The sequence below is a fragment of the Sylvia atricapilla genome, chromosome 14 (assembly GCF_009819655.1).
Source record: "Sylvia atricapilla isolate bSylAtr1 chromosome 14, bSylAtr1.pri, whole genome shotgun sequence".
Lineage (NCBI taxonomy): Eukaryota > Metazoa > Chordata > Aves > Passeriformes > Sylviidae > Sylvia > Sylvia atricapilla.
The window spans coordinates 11,623,465-11,640,970 of record NC_089153.1 but is presented as its reverse complement, the minus strand read 5'-3'; the positions used below and the strand labels follow the sequence as shown (position 1 = coordinate 11,640,970).

At 48.0% G+C, this 17,506-nt stretch overlaps 1 protein-coding gene across 1 annotated transcript; it reads left to right on the top strand.

Annotated features, from left to right (window-relative positions):
* The first annotated feature begins 4,601 nt into the window (after window positions 1–4,601).
* Window positions 4,602–11,077, top strand: LOC136367473 (leukotriene C4 synthase-like). Its single transcript, XM_066329127.1, has 6 exons — window positions 4,602–4,977; window positions 7,363–7,535; window positions 8,326–8,425; window positions 9,426–9,496; window positions 9,731–9,812; window positions 10,316–11,077. Exons 2-6 carry the CDS (start codon window positions 7,478–7,480, stop codon window positions 10,440–10,442), a joined length of 438 nt encoding a protein of 145 aa, XP_066185224.1. The 5' UTR covers window positions 4,602–4,977; window positions 7,363–7,477; the 3' UTR covers window positions 10,443–11,077.
* The last annotated feature ends 6,429 nt before the right edge of the window (window positions 11,078–17,506 follow it).

Genomic DNA, 17,506 nt, shown 5'->3' with positions numbered 1-17,506 from the left:
TTTAATCTGTACATCAACGCAGTGACAAGGGCCTTTCCTTTTGTTTCCTCTGGACAAGCCCTGTCTGAGGTAAAAGTAGGCTGAGCAGTGAGCTTTCTGTTGTCCTAGACAGGTTTGTGTTAGAGGATGTTTTCTGATACCTTTTTACAAGGCAGTGAAAAGAATCAGAGATCCTTCTCTCTTTATGAATATCCAGATATAAATCTGAGGCAAACTTAAAAATCCCCAAATTAAATTTGACAATAAATTTGTTTCTAATTGTTTAGTAATTTTTCTAATTCATTACATGCCAGAGTCTGCTTTTGTGCTCTTAATAGATTATTAAATACATATTTGAAATCTATATATATATAACAAAAATCTATATGTAATAAAAACATACATAATAAAAAAATCTACCTGTATGAATCTCGCTAAGAAGCCCTATATAAAGAATGAAGAAGATCACTGGTACAATAAATGATAAATTCTGAAAGTGTTATCATTTGAGGACTTCGGAGTGATTTTAACTAATTTTCACAGGAATAAAAAATAATTCTGCAAATAGTAGCTGACTGTGTTAATCTATTGTAAATATTGAACCTCTGGAAATAATAGGTGGAGATTTTTCTGTTTGCTTTAGTAATAACTTAAACACTGATAAGTGCTGTACCAACAGATTGGATTCATTTTGGATCTGTGCAAGTGCTGAGCAAAAGGACTAAATTGTGATGTAAAACAGCGAATACCAGCACTCACTCAGGGCTTTCAAATAGCACATCTCAGGCTCCTTTGTGCTGTGCTGAACTGTGCTTTGCCTCCCCAGGCCCTGGATAAAAGGCTGCTCGATCCTGCAAGCGCTGGGAGGCAGGGAATGGATGCTGTTCTGCAGACTGAAGCTGGCATAGCCAGGAGGCATCAAGCACTGACTTGGCACTGAGAATTCTCCTGACAGGAGTGGTCACCATCAGGACATGTCAAGTTAGGCAGCATCCCAGTCCTGTGCAATATGGAGCAGATAGATGGATTCTGGAAAATGGGTGTTCTAAAGTAAGATACACCAGGCAGCAGGATGCACATCCCAGTACTGTCCATCTCACCTTATTGCCCTCAGAGGCACAAATCTAAAACACTATGACCACATGGTTTGAGGACAAACATGATGGCTTCTGAGGGATTTGTATCACAAAGAAAATCTTCCTTAAGCATTGAACATCCCTTGCTGTAAGAGGGCAGTGAAATCATGCCAGGAAACTGGCACCAGTGGAATACTTCTTGTGTAAAGGCTGCAGGAAATTCTGGAATTACACCAGGTTCTTTCTGCCTTTTTCCCCAGCAGAGTTCCAGGGTGCCAGTAGAACAGCTCCCAAAAAGAGCTCAGTAACTGCCCTGTGTCACTCAATGAATCCTCTTCTTGTCAGAGCACTTAAAGACACCGTCCATCCTGCTTCCAGGTTTTGGGAGGCAGAGTCACCAAAATAGCATCATTTCAATTGCCATTTCAGCCTCACAATGGTTAAAAGCGAGGGTGTGCAGGCAAGTCTGGTATTTAGCACTGTTTCAATAAATTCTTTTACACCATTGTGTCCACCAGCCATTTCACACCCTAAAAATAAACCCAGCTGGTTCTAAAGCAAGTCCTTTGTCCCAGTGTGGGATTGGTCATCAGTTTATGGCGGTTTCTCATGTTTGGCCAAAGCTCCCTGTTGTTGATACTTCTTAGAGGCCTCTGGGAAGAGAAAGATTGTCTAACCCTGTCTGTCCCAGGGCACAGCCCCTCGCTGCCTGCCACTGTGGGGCCAGCACCCTTACAGCTGGGGAAGCTGAAGTCGTTCAGAAGATGCTGGAAAAAGACCAGTGCCAGGATGTTGCCTGGTCCCACTGGCACCTCTGGTACTGCTCTTAGCCTAACTTTGCAACCCAGAAGCTGGGACAGAAAGCAAAAGGCTCAGATGTCTCCACTTTTGGTACCTTAAAGGTGAGCCCTAACTTGAGATGCTGGGGTAGGAGTTACCTGCCCTTGCTGGGGGGCAGCAGAGCTGGGTCAGCCTTCACACAGTGTCTCGGCTCCATATGAGGCTGGACAAGTCATGTTCCTGTGGCAGCTCTCCCCAGCCCTTCTTTCCCTGAAGTTGCCACCAGTGTGGAGTACACAGAAGTCAGCTTGACCTCAGCCAGTCTCTGACACACAAAAGCTACAAGAAATGATGGCCAGTAACCAAAAACTCATCTGCTCCCACACCCACATCTTGGTCCCATGATCTGTACTTGCTGTGCTCTCCCTGGTCTTGTGCCAGCAGGAGATGTGGAGGCTGGCTCTGTTTAATTTCTCCTTTGGAGATGGGAGAAGAAACAGAGCCTGTTTGTGTTCCTCTGTGCTCAGTGACCCAGGCAGCCTCTTCACCCTGCTTCCAGTGCACTTGCAGCCTCCCAGCTGCAGCACGGTGTGTGTGCCCCTCACTGCCTGCATCCCACCTGCTACCTGGGCTCCATTCCCTGCCCAGCACATCACTAGGGGCATCTTCTGGGGGCATGACAGTGAATGAGTTCAAAGAACAGGAAATGATGATTTGCTCTCACCCACAGTTTTCCTTTGATTCATTCTGAAGATATATTTCAAAACCTTTTGACACATCAGTGGACTTCTACAGAAACATCTGTCAAGTTTCCTGCCCTGAGTGCCTTCTGCCCTTCTGCCCTTGCACAAATTTGTTTGGGGCCTCATGCTGATGTCTTAGACACTATGGTCTCACCCTCCATATCTGTCCAGCTGAGCTCTGCCCCAGTGTTATGGACAGGGTGACACAGGGCAGGACTCTCAGCAGGACACAGGTTTGGGCGCAGTCCCACAGCACTAAGCAAGGAGAGAAGAGCATCTTCAGTGAGGACCTATGGCAGATCTCCCCCTAAACCATCTTCTTTCCCTCAACCCCATGTGGGACAGAACTTCGGTGTGAAAAGTCACCATAAGGCAGAGGGACCATTGCCCTCCTGATTGCCCCATCCCTGAAGATAGGACTTTTCACAGCAACACCTCTCCACTTCAGGCAAATTCCCCTGACTCTTTACCTGTTTCTGACAAGCCAAGGGTCTCTTCTTTGCAGGAGAGCTATTAGGAATTCCAATCTTCCCTCTAAGTCTCCTTAGAGCTGTCCTCACTCTGCCCCTCTCCAATGCCTTGCCCAGCTTTATCTCATAACCAGATAAGGCCAGCCAACCTCTGGGTGTGCTGATCCAAACAAGATAGAAATGCTGAGCTCTATTTCTTCTCCTCTTTAATTTGGGGAAAGAAAACTGCACTTCATGGCCACTCTTCAGCCTTTGATGTATTCTGATATACCTTGTATACTTGCAATTTTTTTCCCCACATCATTACAGGATAATACTAAGTGTATGTTAATATAAGAGCTGCCAAAGATGTTTGAAAGGCTTGTTTGTCCCTCTGCAAAGGGAAATCCTCCCTCTCCCTCACATATGCACTTACCACTCCAGATATTTATTCTTCATGTGAGCCACTTTCTGGCATTGTTCCTTTTTGTTTATTAGCTATTCCTGACTTTCTGTTGAACAGGAGGTAGGAAAATTGCCAAAACACATGGAAAATGCTTTCCTTGTGTGACAATAACAAATGACAAGGCAGGGCAAAGCAGACATTTAATTATTATTTTTAACAGATGTTGATCATAAATGAAGGGCCATAATTCATTTGCATGTACCAGTGCCTTCGGATGATGAATTAAGGGGAGGGTTTTGGCATTGCTTTTATACTGATGTGGCCTTCAGTCAGACTTAATGTGCATATGGATAAAGCTCACCAAACTCCAATAGAAGAAAGCCTTAAAAAAGTTTCTCCAATCTATCCCTAAATAAATGAGTACATATATTCATTTATGTGGTTTTCCGAAGTGTCTGCTTTCCATCCTGCTTTCTAGAAAATTATTTTTTATGTTTTCCCTGTTTGATCTCCAAAGTAAAGGCCTTCACCTTTACTGAGATGAGAAGTGCTTGTCAATAGGTGCTTGGCTGTGGTCCTGCTCCATGCAGAAGCATTCAAGAAACTCAGAGATTGGTTTGACCCATAGAATTTTTGCTATAACTAAATATTTGTAAACATTTCTGTGACTTCTTTGATCTGACATAGAAATATAAATGACAGGAATATGGTCTGAAATTGGTCTGGATGAAAAGGCTAAAGCACATCTCCAATATACACTGAGTTTGTACTCCAAGAGATGAGTTGTATAATGCCAACCTGGATGTTACTGACAAAACCAACCACCTGCTCTTTTACTTTGTGAAAGGAGAACCCTCTGGATAGATGCTCATTTTCAAAAATCATGGTAATTCTTGTCATGCAAAGTTTTTATTTTTTTTTTTTTTCAAAATGCGGAAGCCAGGATGCATTTCAGTGTGCTCAGAAGATCTGATCCAGCTTATGCTTGCTCTGAGTCCTGCTGGGAATCACAGAGCAGAAATTGTCTGCAGCTGTCCACACTTCCTGGGAACAGTTGTGCCTTAGGATAAAATAATTAATTCTTTTGTTTTCTTGCCATATTTTTGGCATGTTGTTCCTTTCAGATTCCAGGAAAATCTCAACACATGTAGGTCTGTGTTTAAGAGAAGCCTCCATGGGAATAGGAGGTCAGGAGGGTGCATTTCCAACCCCACCACCCCATGCTGAGGAGCTATACTTGAACAGACTGAATTGCTTGGGACTAAGCTCTCTTTCTTTCTCTTGAACTAGAAAAAAATCTTTCTTCTCTGTGAGAAAAGAATCCTTTGAATGAACCCTCCTCTCTTCTTTTCTTTGTGGTTATTACACAAAGACAGTAGCTGTTCTGACAAGCAGTTCCACAGTCACGGGTTTGGATGTACGTAGTGGCTGTAAAAGGATTCAGTGGGAAAGGAAGCACAAATACAACCTGCATTACAAAATATTTCCATATTTGTGCGATAGGATTGGAAGAACGAGGTGCCTCCATGCTTCATGGCTGAAGGGTGAGTTGCTCATCTGCAAAATGTTCTCTCTTCCACTGACAGAAAGCTCTTGAGCCATTGCACGCTCCTGAAATTCATTTCCAGGGGATGTTGCTGCATGTAACCGTGCTGGACTCAGCACTGCTGGCTTCTCCTTGCCCTGCTGCTCCGGGCAAGTAAAAGGTGCAGTAAACTCTATGGATGCTTAAAACTCCTCCAAGGTATTGTGTTGACCATTTTTCTTTCCAAGATTATTTTTGATCCCTATTGGTGTCGCAGTCCAGCTCAGAGTGTATCTCTACAGTGAAAATTAGGATGCAGATTGGATTATTGGCTGCAGGGTGAGGTGGCAGAAGCAGCCATGGGCACAGAGAAATGACACAGTGGGAGGTGTGAGGACTTTGATCTGTGCTCTCTGAGGCGGGGCCACATTCACATGGCATAACCTGGAGTGCAGAGCCAGGGAATGGGAGAGGGGTACAGCATTTCAGGAGCTCCTGCTCAGCAAATCCACCCTGAGGTGCACCTGGAACTTCAAGACTTGCCTTTGCCTAAAAGGGAACTTGCCGGTGTCAGCCTCGGAGGGTGAGGTTTCACAATATGCTGAGGTCCACAGGTGCAGAAGCTGCCCGCCCAAGACAGTCTCACCCAGGGGCATTTGGTGCTGGGACCAGGGTACATGTTCCTGTTCATTGTGAGCACCGATAGAGAATGAAAATAAAGGGAGTTCTGATGGTGAGAAACAGGGACAAGAAAAATGTTGTGCTCTTCAGGAGTTTAAAAACAGCTAGAAAAATTATACTCATGGAGGAGGGAGGAGGAGGGGGGACACGTGTGCTTGTTTATTCATTCATATTTCTATTGGCCTTTTTTAAATTTAGACCATGCCAGATGATGGCTCTAGAAGTCTTTTGTGTTTAGTGATGTTCTGGAGAGCAGGAATGCTCTGTGGCAGCCTGTGCAGCTCCTCCTGGCCCAGATTCCATTGCACACATTTAACACTGTTGATGCAGCTCACAGTGCACTGTCATCTGATGGAGGCGTAAGCTCAAATGTTTTCTGTTCAGTTGTTCACTTTATTTTCGTTCACTAGCAGGCTGTTATCAGACAGGAGCAGAGGGAAATCAAACATCATTAAGCACTGCAAGATCTCTGCCCTTCTTGACCTGACAGAGGGGAGTTTTTAATTTCTTTGACAACTAAATAGAAGAAAACAAAACATATTGTTCCTCTTATTTCTAAACAGTGACTGTAGTGAAAAAGGTTCAATTCCAAAATAAAGGAATTAATCTTAGAGCTGATGTTTGAAAAACAATGGGGTGTGTATTTGATGTTTGGAAAAATACTAAGTTGGGACATTGTTATAGCCATTTTGGGTGCCTTTAAATAGAGAGGCAGAAAACCAGAACCAGCATATTGCTTCTTAGAAAGCTATCAAAGATATCAGGTGTGCAATGTAATTTCTGTAAACTGCTTTAATATAACTTTCTATAACAGTGGTGTTCAATGACCACTTTGTCATAACCTGCTTTCCTTTTTACCTGTTCTGATGGGAGAATTCTTTGAAGAGAAGGAAACAAAGCTGGTGGTCCCAGCAGCTTCTGTCTGTGCCACATGTTGTGCTGTTAGACAGGAACTAGATAAACTCTTCTGACAAAATGCAATTTTCTTTTTGTTATGTCCTGATGAATTATGTAGGTTTTCTCAGGTTTTTTCCCCACAAAGATCTCACTCTGGAGTTAATAGTGATAATCCATTGGGCTGAGGATTGATCAGAAGTCTTAAATGCACATCTCCCAGCCTTTCTGGAATGAGGGCTGGCTCTGAAACCTCCTTGGTGTCTGACAGTCATTCTGCAGAACCCATCTCCAGATAAAATATCAGTGTACAGGACAGATCTAGAGACCTTCTATATTTCATCACATCCTCTCTTACCCTCTCAGAGCATTTTTCACACAAGGTCTCAGTGTTGTGGCCGTAAGCCCTTCTCTGTGCCAAACACATGCTATCCATAGGATTATGTACACAGGGAAATGTACCTTGGAATGCTGCCTGTGCTCTGGTGTGACACAACAGCCCAAGCAGAGCTTTGGCTCCTCCTGCAACATCAGCAAAGGAGATGTGCCCTGGCCTAAAGCGAGTGCCCTGGGGGGAGTGGATTAGTGGGCCATTGAGATTTGTCCATCCCTTCAGCTCCCAGTTGCCTTCTCTCTCACATTTGTCTCTGTACAGGCTTTTCCACTTCCTCATAACTCCGTTCCTGGAAAAGGGTGGGTGGGGACGAAAATGCTCCATTAAATATTTCTCCGCTGATTTCCATTTCCACAGTGCATATGATAACGGGCACCAGGCTCCTCCTGGGTGTCCATACCACCGCCTAAATCTTTGCTTTGTTTGTTCAATTAGAACAAACGTAGGCTGTCAGACACCATCAAAAAACTGCCACATCAGCGAGGACCAAACCCGGCCAGAGGAACTTCTGATCAAGAAATAAGATTTTCTAGGGTCTGAAAAAGTCAGTATGTTGGATCAGATTCATTGGCTGGCTGCTGTTACAGTCGTGGGAGTCCTGGAGCAAGGTAGGCATAATTGGGTGCATGTGCTCAAATACCGGCTGGATCAATTTGCTCTAACTCCACTGATTTTCTTTTGCTTTCATATTTAATGTCTCCTGTTACACTGGCACTCCACCGCTTTTCAGACTGATATCTTGTCTGGAGAGTATTTAACCAAATGAGTGCATGGGAAGCCCTTTCTCTGAACTGACCTCCCTCCTCTATTCAGAAATCTTTTGGTAGATCTTTCCCTTGCACAAACGTTAGAATTTCCCTCTTTGGGTTTACAGCAGCTTCTGAAGTGCATGTAGATGTGAGCATACAAAGAGCTCTGCAGTGTGAAAAGGTGGAAGGTTGCACTGTGGTGGGTCACATGGAACATCTCCCAGCCACAGGTCCATGTTGCATGACAATTTAATTCAGTGTCTGGGTGGCTATCTGTGCCATCAGTTCCATCCCTACACAGATACCAGAATTTAGAAGAGGAAAAAATTAAAAGAATGAAAAAACCTTGACACTGTCAGTATAAAGTGCATCTGAATTGTGTAACAATTTTGTCATCTCCTGATTATGCAAGAAAGCAGATAGCACAGGTAGTATGTGACTGTGTATTCCTTGCTTCACTATAGTTCTGGGTAATTCCTTTTCCTTAGCTAAAAAGTACCTGGGATTTTATTCTAACTTTCTCTGCTGTGTGGGAGTGTGGGGTTAGGAGGAGACTGCAGATCTTTTCCCCCAGCCTCTGGCCAGCTCCTGACTCCACCGTGCCCAGCCATAAGACTGACCACTGCTACTTTTCTCTCTTTTGTTGCAGCCTACTTCTTCCTCCAGGTGATCTATGCTAGGAGGTTGTTTGGCATTTCACCTCCAAAGATCTCAGGCCCTCCTGAATTTGAAAGGATCTTTCGAGCACAGTAAGAAACTCTTCTTACCTGATGTTTGTCAGGTCTCATGTAACCACACTTCCCCTGCTTTGCTATTCCTTTCCTAGAACTGCAATTAAACAATTACCTCCCTCAAGGTTAATTAATGGATTGAAGACTCAACATCAGGATTGGATTGGCCCTTGGGTCCTAAACCAGACATTGCTGATAGAAACCACACAAGAACCTCCGCTGTACAGTGAAGGGCTCCTAAAGACCTAACCCTTGGTGCCTGAAACTTACTGGTTTTATCCAAGTGGGGTCCAAACCTCAGGCAGCTTCAGCCCTGCTCTCAATCTCACTCACAGAGAAAGAAAACTTCCCACAGAGATCTCAGCTGGAGCTGGGATGAGGATAATCCAGCATCTCTGCTGTGACTTCTGCACCAGGGCTGCAGTGGGGAGGGAGGAGCTTCCACTTCTGTTGTAGCTGACCACTGGAAAAAATGCAACTGAGCTGGATCCCCTCGGCCATCCCATTATTTGCCTCTTCACTGGCCAAGACTCAGCTTCATCCAGCATCTTTTGGTGCTACTGTGCCTTTGGGAGGACAGGGCATGGCATACAAACAATCCCAACAGTTATGAGCTCCCTCCAGCTCCTGCACAAAGCCCAGGCTGCTCTGGCCTTATCTACTTGAGGGACAGGCCTTCCCTACAGCTCTGGCTTTGGGGCATTGACAGCAGGGTTTGAGCTGCAGCACTCGGGAAGGAGCAGTGGGAGTGGTTCATGGAGCCTTTCTGTGCACAGTGTGACCTGGGAATATTTTACTTCATTTCTTGTACCCTGGAGACCCTGTTCTTTCCACTGTTTCATTTCTGTGAATAAAGCTGGGTCAGGAACTGTGGGAAAAGAAGAAAGCCTGGAGGCTTTTTATGACAACATCAGGTCTAAAAAGCAAAAGCCTCCAGTGTCTGAAAACTGTTAGGGAAAGCAAAAGAGGAAGAGCTTCCTTCCTTTCCCTAGTTTATTACCTTTCTCTTTCCTGTCAGGGTGAACTCCTCTGAGTATTTTCCCATCTTCCTGGCGCTTCTGTGGCAGGCTGGGCTCTTCTTCCATCAAGGTGAGAATATCCCATTACATGGTTTGTCACTGGATCTGTTGCCCTGCATGCTGGCTCAGTCCTCAGGTCCTGCTCAACTTCTGAGCAACAAATAAAGCAGTAATTTTGTCTCTGATGGGAGGGTAGAGCCAGAGGACACAGAGTCTCTATTCCTTCACTTTGGGCTACATCCTTGGTTCCAAGCAGCTCTGAAAAGCCTTTGGAGATAGTCACTGTGATCTCTCCTAAACACAGGTCTGGCTGCAGCCTTGGGTCTGCTCTATCTCTGCGCCCGCTACTGCTACTTCAAAGGATACAAGGCATCATCCTCAGAAAGGTAAACACGCTCACACACACTCTTGCGTGCTCTTGCACACTCTCACACAGTTACACACTCTTGCACACTTAGACTCTTTTTTACACACACTCACACATGCTCAGACACAGAGACACACAGAGCCACACACACACATACAGTTACACACACACAGCAGCACTCAGGGAAGTACATGGTAGCCTCTGGGGGATTGTATTTGGGAACATAATGTGCTTCGGGAAAGTTCAAGACTCTTCAGTGCTCTGGGGTTCTGCATGACTCAGCCTTGTCTCCGAGGCATAATGTGAACACACATCCAGGGCAACACAGGTACTGGGCTAGCCTGGAGCTGCCCCAAGGCCTTTTGGTTGTGTGTGTTTGCTCCCTTGAGGTGGCAGCAGGGCATGGGACTCACGCAAGGGGCAGGGGACACCCGGGGGCTGCCTTTCCATGCACTTCTGCCGGAAGGAAGGGGCTGTTCCCAGGAGGGAAGCTCAGTGCCAGCAGCTGCCTCTCGCCCGCAGACTTGCCCCGATATACTTCAGCGCTGGAGTTCTCTGGATTCTCATTGCTGTGTCAGCCCTGGGCATCCTGCATTTCTTCCTCTCTCACTATGTGGGGCTGAATGTCCTCCAGCCTCTCACAGCATGACCCACTCTGCGTTTCATCACTGTCATCATCTTCAATTCCTGCTCCCTCCTGCCTGCCTTAACAGACAGGGCGCAACTCGACAGCCGTCCACGAGAAATCCACCCTCACCTGAGCTTTTAACACCTCCTTCCTCACTGTCCAGCACTGGCAGGAATTGCTGAGCTGTTTAGGAGATATTTTTCCCCCATGGCACTTTGTGTGCCAATTGCTCCACATCTGGCAGCTCCATTGTGTCTGATGTGGAAACAACAATCCCAAAGAAGGACATATAAAAGCAAACTCTTCTCAGTCTGAGTTTCCCAGTGAGTTGCCAAAGGGAAGTGCCATGTGTTCCCCATTCTCCAGCTGCTCTGCCCTCAGCCCAGGCACAGAACACAGAGTCATGCCAGTTTTCCAAGGCCCACTCCTAAGAAAGGCATTTGTTGGAACCAGATGTGAGCTGAGACATAACAAAAGAGGTGAGGGATAAACTGGAGCAGCCACCAATATGTTGTGCAAAAGTCTGTTGGTGCCCTCATGCTGGTTGTCAGCCACTGCTGTAAATCAGACTGTGCAAACTCATCACCACTGCTGCGTGTGCCACTTCGAACTGGGCCCCGTGACAACAGGCACAAATAAAAGGTCACTGAACTTGCTGTCCTGGGTGTCTCTTTGTGAGTCTGCAGAGAACAGAAACATGAGTGTGCGAGTGCAAAGTGGCTGACTTTGTTTCCTTGACGTGCAGTCCAAAGAAGCCTGCAACCCTGTGTGCCATGGGAGGAGACCTCTGAGGAGGGAGAAGCTGATTTTGGAGATGTTGAGCTCATGGGTTGGGTGCTGAGCCACTCAGCACCAAAAAGTGGCTTACCCAGTGTTCCGGTCTCTCCTGCATCAGGAGGGACTGGATTTTCATGAGTCCAGTATTCACAATACTGATGCTCTTGGCCACTGATGCCCTCATGTTGGTGCCACAGCTCAGGAAATCCCAACGGTTCTCCGTGTGTCATTATGGGACGAATTCACATGAAACCCAGAGAGTGAAAATAATTGCATGAGCATGATGCCAGTCCAACCACATTTAAAAGCTCACTGCTCTCCCCTCCTTTTCCCGGCAGTAGGCATATCTGGACTGTAAGAACAAAAGGCAGGGGCTTTTGGAGGAAATTATTAATTTCCCACATTGTTTCTTTTCCTTCCATGCATTTTAAATTGGCTTCTCCAGCAAAGCCCTCAGTCCATTTCCCTTTCAGGCTCTCGTGCCCTGGAGTCATGCTGCTGCATTGAAACTGGCAAATACTGCAGGGTAAGCCTTAAAGCCAAACAAAATTAACTGTACAACGTTTGTCTCTGCAAAGTTTTCAGTGCAGCAGGGCCCCATCCTCACCCGAATCTTCAGGTGTCACAGCAAAATAAATAACTTTTTCTCCTGGTGTCTTTGGTGACACATTTCAGAAAAGTCTGAGCATGGTTTAACCTTGGCTGTGCCTTAGCAAGGTCAGGGAGGAACAGATTTCACAGTGAGATTTCACTTAGTCTTTGCATTAACAGGTCCTACCATCTCCTGAAGTTTTCCCCAGTCCTCACTTTTTTACCAGTATAATCAGTTACCTCCAAGAGAGTTAATGCAGAAGGACCAGCCTCAGCTGCTGGTGCAGGTCCTGACTCTGCATCAAACCTGCTTTCTGGGGTTTGTCCAAGTGTCTGCTCACTGGTTCTGTAGACACAATCTCTGTCTTTTATCCTACAACCAGTTTTCTAAACCAGCTGTATCAGCCTGGAGCCTCTGCCCACCTCAGCCCTGCTTGTGTCCGCTCTGTGTGTGACAGGGCCGCAGGATGACTCAGAGGAGGGAAATTAATGATTCAGCAGTGAGATTGTAGCCGGCTTCTCCCCTTGGATCAACAGAAACCATTAAAAATCCTGGCACGGCGCAGCCAGGCTCTGGCCTTGGTGGCTGCCACCACCAGTTCTGCCACAGAAAATCTGACAGGCACATCATCAGCCCTTCAAACCACTGTCAGAGGGGCCATTTCAGGTGCCCCGAGCGGAAGGGAAGCTGGTCCCCTCCAGCAGGGCTGCTGTCATTGCTCTGCTGCTTCATCAGTCAAAGAAAACCACTTTACACCAACTGATGGTTCAAAGAGTCAATAATTTTGGGATTTACTCAATTCATGATGCTGCTGCCCAGTATGCTGTGCTGGCGCTGTATGGCAGCAGTTTGCCCATCTGAGCCTGCTGCAGAAGTGCAGAGGGGCAGCTGGGCTGGCACAGCGTGTGCTGGGGCCCTGCACCTGCCACCCCGGGTCACCGTCCCGCAGGTGTGAAAGCCACCCCGTGTGCACCAGTTTAAAGGTGATCCAGCCGCCAGCGGCACTTCTACGCTCCCGTGGGCTCTGGTCCAGCGCTGAGAGGGAGGGTCCCACCGCTGCCCCCGCCATGGGCGCCAGCCCCACGCCATCAGCCCCGCTCCCGTCGGGATCGGTGTGCCCCTGTTCCCCCCGAGATGCGGTCTCCGCTCCTCCCGGGATTCGTGCCCGGCCCCCGCCGCTTCTCCCCGCCGTCGGGAGAGGGCGCCGGTGCCCCGCGGCGGAGCGCGGGCGGGCGCGGGGCTCCGAGGGCAGCGACCCCCGACGGCCCCGGGCCCGCCGCCTGTGCCCCAGCGCCGCTGCTGCACCCCGAGCCGTGCCCGGCACAGCCACGGCCTCTAGCACTCCTCCACGAATCCGCCTGCTTCGGGTTTGACCCGTGCTGGGCCGGGCTGTGCTTTAAGGTATTGCGTACAGGAGCCCTGGAGCCCTGCGGGAATCTCCTGGGGACATTTACAACAGGCATAAAGCAAAGCGCTCTGCCGACTCGAGTCTTTTCCTGCTTCCTCCCCTTACGGCTGCCGGGTCATTGCCAGCTGCGGGGAGAAAGAACCTTTGGCGTGCGGTGTTTGGAAGCAAAGCCGCTCTGATAGTGCCACGGGCTCCCAGGATAAGCAGCCAGCCGGATAGGAGGCCAGCAGAGAGCAAAGGAAACCCGCAGAATCAGCGAGAACTTTTTTATCACGGGTACAGAGGCTGAACCCGTAAAGGAGCCTCTGTCCCCGGCGGGGCGGGTTCCACGCGGGTGACGGTGGAAGTGCAGAGCTGTGTCCCCGGACAGAGCAGCCGCAGGCACCGCCGGCACACAGGTGCTCCCACCGCCGGGCTCCCACCGCCGTTCCCAGGATCGCAGCCAGGTTCCTGCAAGGCTTTTGGATCACTGTACACAAGCTCGTAGCTTATTGCCTTGAAAACTTAAGGGGACCCATGTGTACTTCCCTATCCGTGAGGCGCTGGCCCGTGCCGGATACGGGCACCCAGCGGCTTTACCGCGGCCACCAGACCGAACTGTTGTGCCCTGGCATGAGGAAGAACAGCACTGGCGCCCGCAAACCCACGGAAGAGCACCCCAGTCCCTCCGGAGCACGGCTCGGTGGCGCGGATGGAGGACACCCTTGAATTTCCCGGGGGAAAAGGCCGCTAACTTTCCTGGCGGGGGTGTTTAGGAGGGAAACTCCCGTGGGGCCGGGAAAGGAGGGTGCAGCTGGTGACCCCGGCTTTGTGGCACTGGCATGTCAAGCAGGTTTCCATAGCACCGGCATCCATAACACGGGGCCAAGGGGAGGGAGAGAAGTAGGTCAGACAGGGCTAACAATACCCAGACGTGTCTATCTGTGGCTCAGCCTGACACAGGAAAGGGGTGAAACGCAGAAGAATGGGAGAGGCAAAGAAAAAAACCCCAAGTATCCACAGTCCGAGCAACGCAATTTTTTCCCCTCAGAAAAATAAGGACCTTTTAAAGACACCTTTGTGTATCAGCGCTGAGCAACCGAGACTAGCACCCACCTCCTGCCCATCTGACAACAGGCTACAAGGGAATTCAAATGCTAATTTGGAGCCAGACTTCTCAATGGGCCTTTATTTCTGCAGCAGCACCAAGATCAGGGCTTTGGGGAGTCAGCCGGCAGGAGCTGTGAGCATGCAATCTCCAAAGCAGGACAGGGGACGCTTCCCTTTCCCCTCACCATTCCTCACCGTCACTTTGTTACCCCTTTGTCTTAGTTTTACTTGTTTACATGCAAGTAACTTTAGGGACAAGGAAGAAGAAAGGCGAGCACATGGAGCTGTGTGAGTGAAATGCCTCCGCTAGTGACCTATTTTATGTGCTGAGCCTGCAGAGGCCTTGCTGTCGTCAGTCACAGCATTTTGAGGGTTGCCTGCTTCGCAGTTTGGTCAGTTTGAGCTCTGTGCCCACCAATGCCAAAAGCAGGAAGAACATTATGGGCAGTGAGATCCAGAATCCTCTTGATCTCAGCAAATATGGACACAAAGATCTGCTGGGCGTGCAACAGAGCAAGGTCAGGGGAATGATTGGTTTGTTCAGGGGCATTGGAGAGTGTGGGTGCAAGAGCACAACCCTCACTGGAGAGGCTGAGATGGACTGGGGTGAAGGGTGTGACTGTGGCTGACCTGTGTCATACCTGCGGTTGGCTTAAACACCACCCCCTCACCATCACAGAGGAGATGCAGCAGTGGATGCAGGCGCAGGGTGCTTCAGGCAGCCAGTGATAGCAGGCCTCTCGCCTGCAGGCAAGTTCTCCCTTTACATTAATCACAGGTCACAACCCAGTGCAGTAAAAAACGTTCTTGCACTTGATAGTGCAGTAAAGTCTAAGCAAAACCAAAGCTATCAGCAACTTTGTGTGTTAGCAGGTCGGGAGGCCAGGAAAATCCACACTCTAAAATTACACTTTGCCTCATTCTCATCAGTTTTCTACATCCCAGCAATTAGCACTTGTAAGAGAGCTCCAAGAATTCACCTTTCCCCAGGTAAGGGCAGAGCCACAGTATATATAAGATGAACAGGGTTTAACATGGCCCTTTGTGAATGCCCTCCCTCCAAAGGAAAACTGAGCACCTGCTGTGGAACCTTAGAGAAGAGCATGCCCAGCTCCAGCCCCCACCAACACTGTGCCAGATTCTGTTGTCAGGGACTAAAGGTAAAAGTTGTGTAGGAAGAGCAAAAGGGTCAGCACTCAGGACTCACAGAGCACTTCTGGATTGAGAGAACAAAAGAAGATCTGTGCCTGAGCATGTGCATCAGCTGATGTGGCACTGGTTGACAGGAGAAAGCTGGGCAACCCCAAATTACTAAGGCAACATTGCCTGCAAGGGGTAAAAGTCAGGGATCATCATTTCAGTGAGGTCAAAGCCAGTGAGCTGTTGTGGTCTCTGCTTCTGAGCCTGCAGTTGGCGAGTGGCTAAAATAGGCTCCATTTCATGAATGCGGTTGGCGAGGATAACAAGAGCTCAGGACTGCTGTCTGCCCTGATACAGTACCACAGCACACTCTCCCAGCACTGGACTGAGTCACCCCGCTGTGCAGTATCTATTGTTTCACAGCTCATTCTCCATTTGGGAGGGCGTGAAGAAACGCAGACAAGGCTCCTTGGAGGTATGTGAATGGCCACTTTCCCACCTCTCTCCACACATATGAAGTGCCAAGGTGCTGCAAATGTTCTGCCTGAGTGCAGAAGCCTTTCCCGGGAGCAGCCTGATGAGCTCAGCACGGCGCTGCTCAGCCAGATGGCTCCTGGACCAGAGCTGACTCATGCCCACAGAGCTCAGGCAGCAGAACAGGCAGACACCTGCAGCACGCTGTGGGAGACACCTCACCCCGGCTGGCCCTGCACTCACAGCGGGGCAGCTCCAGTGGCAAAACCCAGGTGTTCTGCCCACTGCTATAACTCTAATGCTGCAAAACTAAAATGGTGACAGCCCTGGGTTCCACTGACAAACAGAGAAACACCAGGCTGGTGAATTCTCAGCCCAGCCCTGAAAGGGTGCAACCACTGAGGGAGCAGAACTCTTCATCCTCAGAGTGGCAAAGGATGGTGAGAACAAGCTGATGGGACAAAGGGAAGGGCGATAGCTTCTAACAGTACAACAGTGGCCTCAGAGAGAACAAGGGACTTGGGTATCTGCTTTCCACTAAAACAGTGGTTATCAACCTCCCCAACCGTTTTCCAGCTTGACTCCTTAGTGAATTACAGCTTAGGAAAGCTGGGAAACATAAACTATATCCAATCCGTGCTGCAGACCACCATTTTCAGAGAAATGAATAAAGGTAAAAAACAGAGGTGAAAAGGAAGAAAGGTGAAGTGTAGCCAAAAATTCTCTTAAATTGTCCAAAGCAAACATGGGAGGGAGATTGCACTGGCAAAGCTGTGAACTGGCAGAATTAGCGGGTGATGAATTGTGGCCATGTTATCTAATATGGCAGAACACACATCATGTATTTTTAATAGCATTGTTTAGCTTCTATTTGTCATAGTGGCACAGCTAGAGGCTGTTTCAAAAGGCATGGGAAATAACAGAAAGATTATAATTGAATGATAGGGATTTTGACTGGAGGTCACACACAGAAATATACAAAGCATTGTTAGTATAAGACTTCCATGTATTCTGTTTTCAGGGGATGCTCACATGAAAAACAAGTCAGCTGCAGCAGTGTTTACTGAGAGGTAATCAGGTTTGCAGATTAACTGTAAGATCCTGAATTATAGGTTCTTATATGCAACCATGGCCTCATGCAATACACATAGCTGAGACATGAAAAATTAACTGTGATGGATAACAGCTAAGGAGGAAAGGGAAGGCGCATACAGTGATGATGGTCTGAGTTCTGTCATCTCTTCAGAGCAGGTATTTTAGTTCTGATCAATTCTCCCTGTAACGGCAAATGCTGCTCCATGAAAGAATCGTTGGTAATTATTTTCTGCATTACAACAATATCTCCAAAACATACTCAGAAATTAGCATCTGCTTCACTCCCAGACACACAGTGTCTCCATATGCTTGGATGACTACGGAATCCTCATACCAGAGCTGGAGACTTCCTTCATTACCTTCTTGCTCTGGAAAGAAGTGCAAGCAAGATAACAAAGAGATACTGATATAAACCAGAAATTTTTTGAGCAGGTAGCAGGTTTCAAGAGCTTTACTTTCAGTCCAGCTTAACGTTCCACATGTGTACTCAGCTTTATGCATCTCTCTGCA

Coding starts and splice junctions, on each gene's coding strand:
- LOC136367473 (XM_066329127.1), top strand. CDS start 7,478: ATGTTGGATCAGATTCATTGGCTGGCTGCTGTTACAGTCGTGGGAGTC. Junction 8,426..9,425: donor GAAAGGATCTTTCGAGCACA/GTAAGAAACTCT, acceptor CTTTCCTGTCAG/GGTGAACTCCTCTGAGTATT. Junction 9,813..10,315: donor AAGGCATCATCCTCAGAAAG/GTAAACACGCTC, acceptor TCTCGCCCGCAG/ACTTGCCCCGATATACTTCA.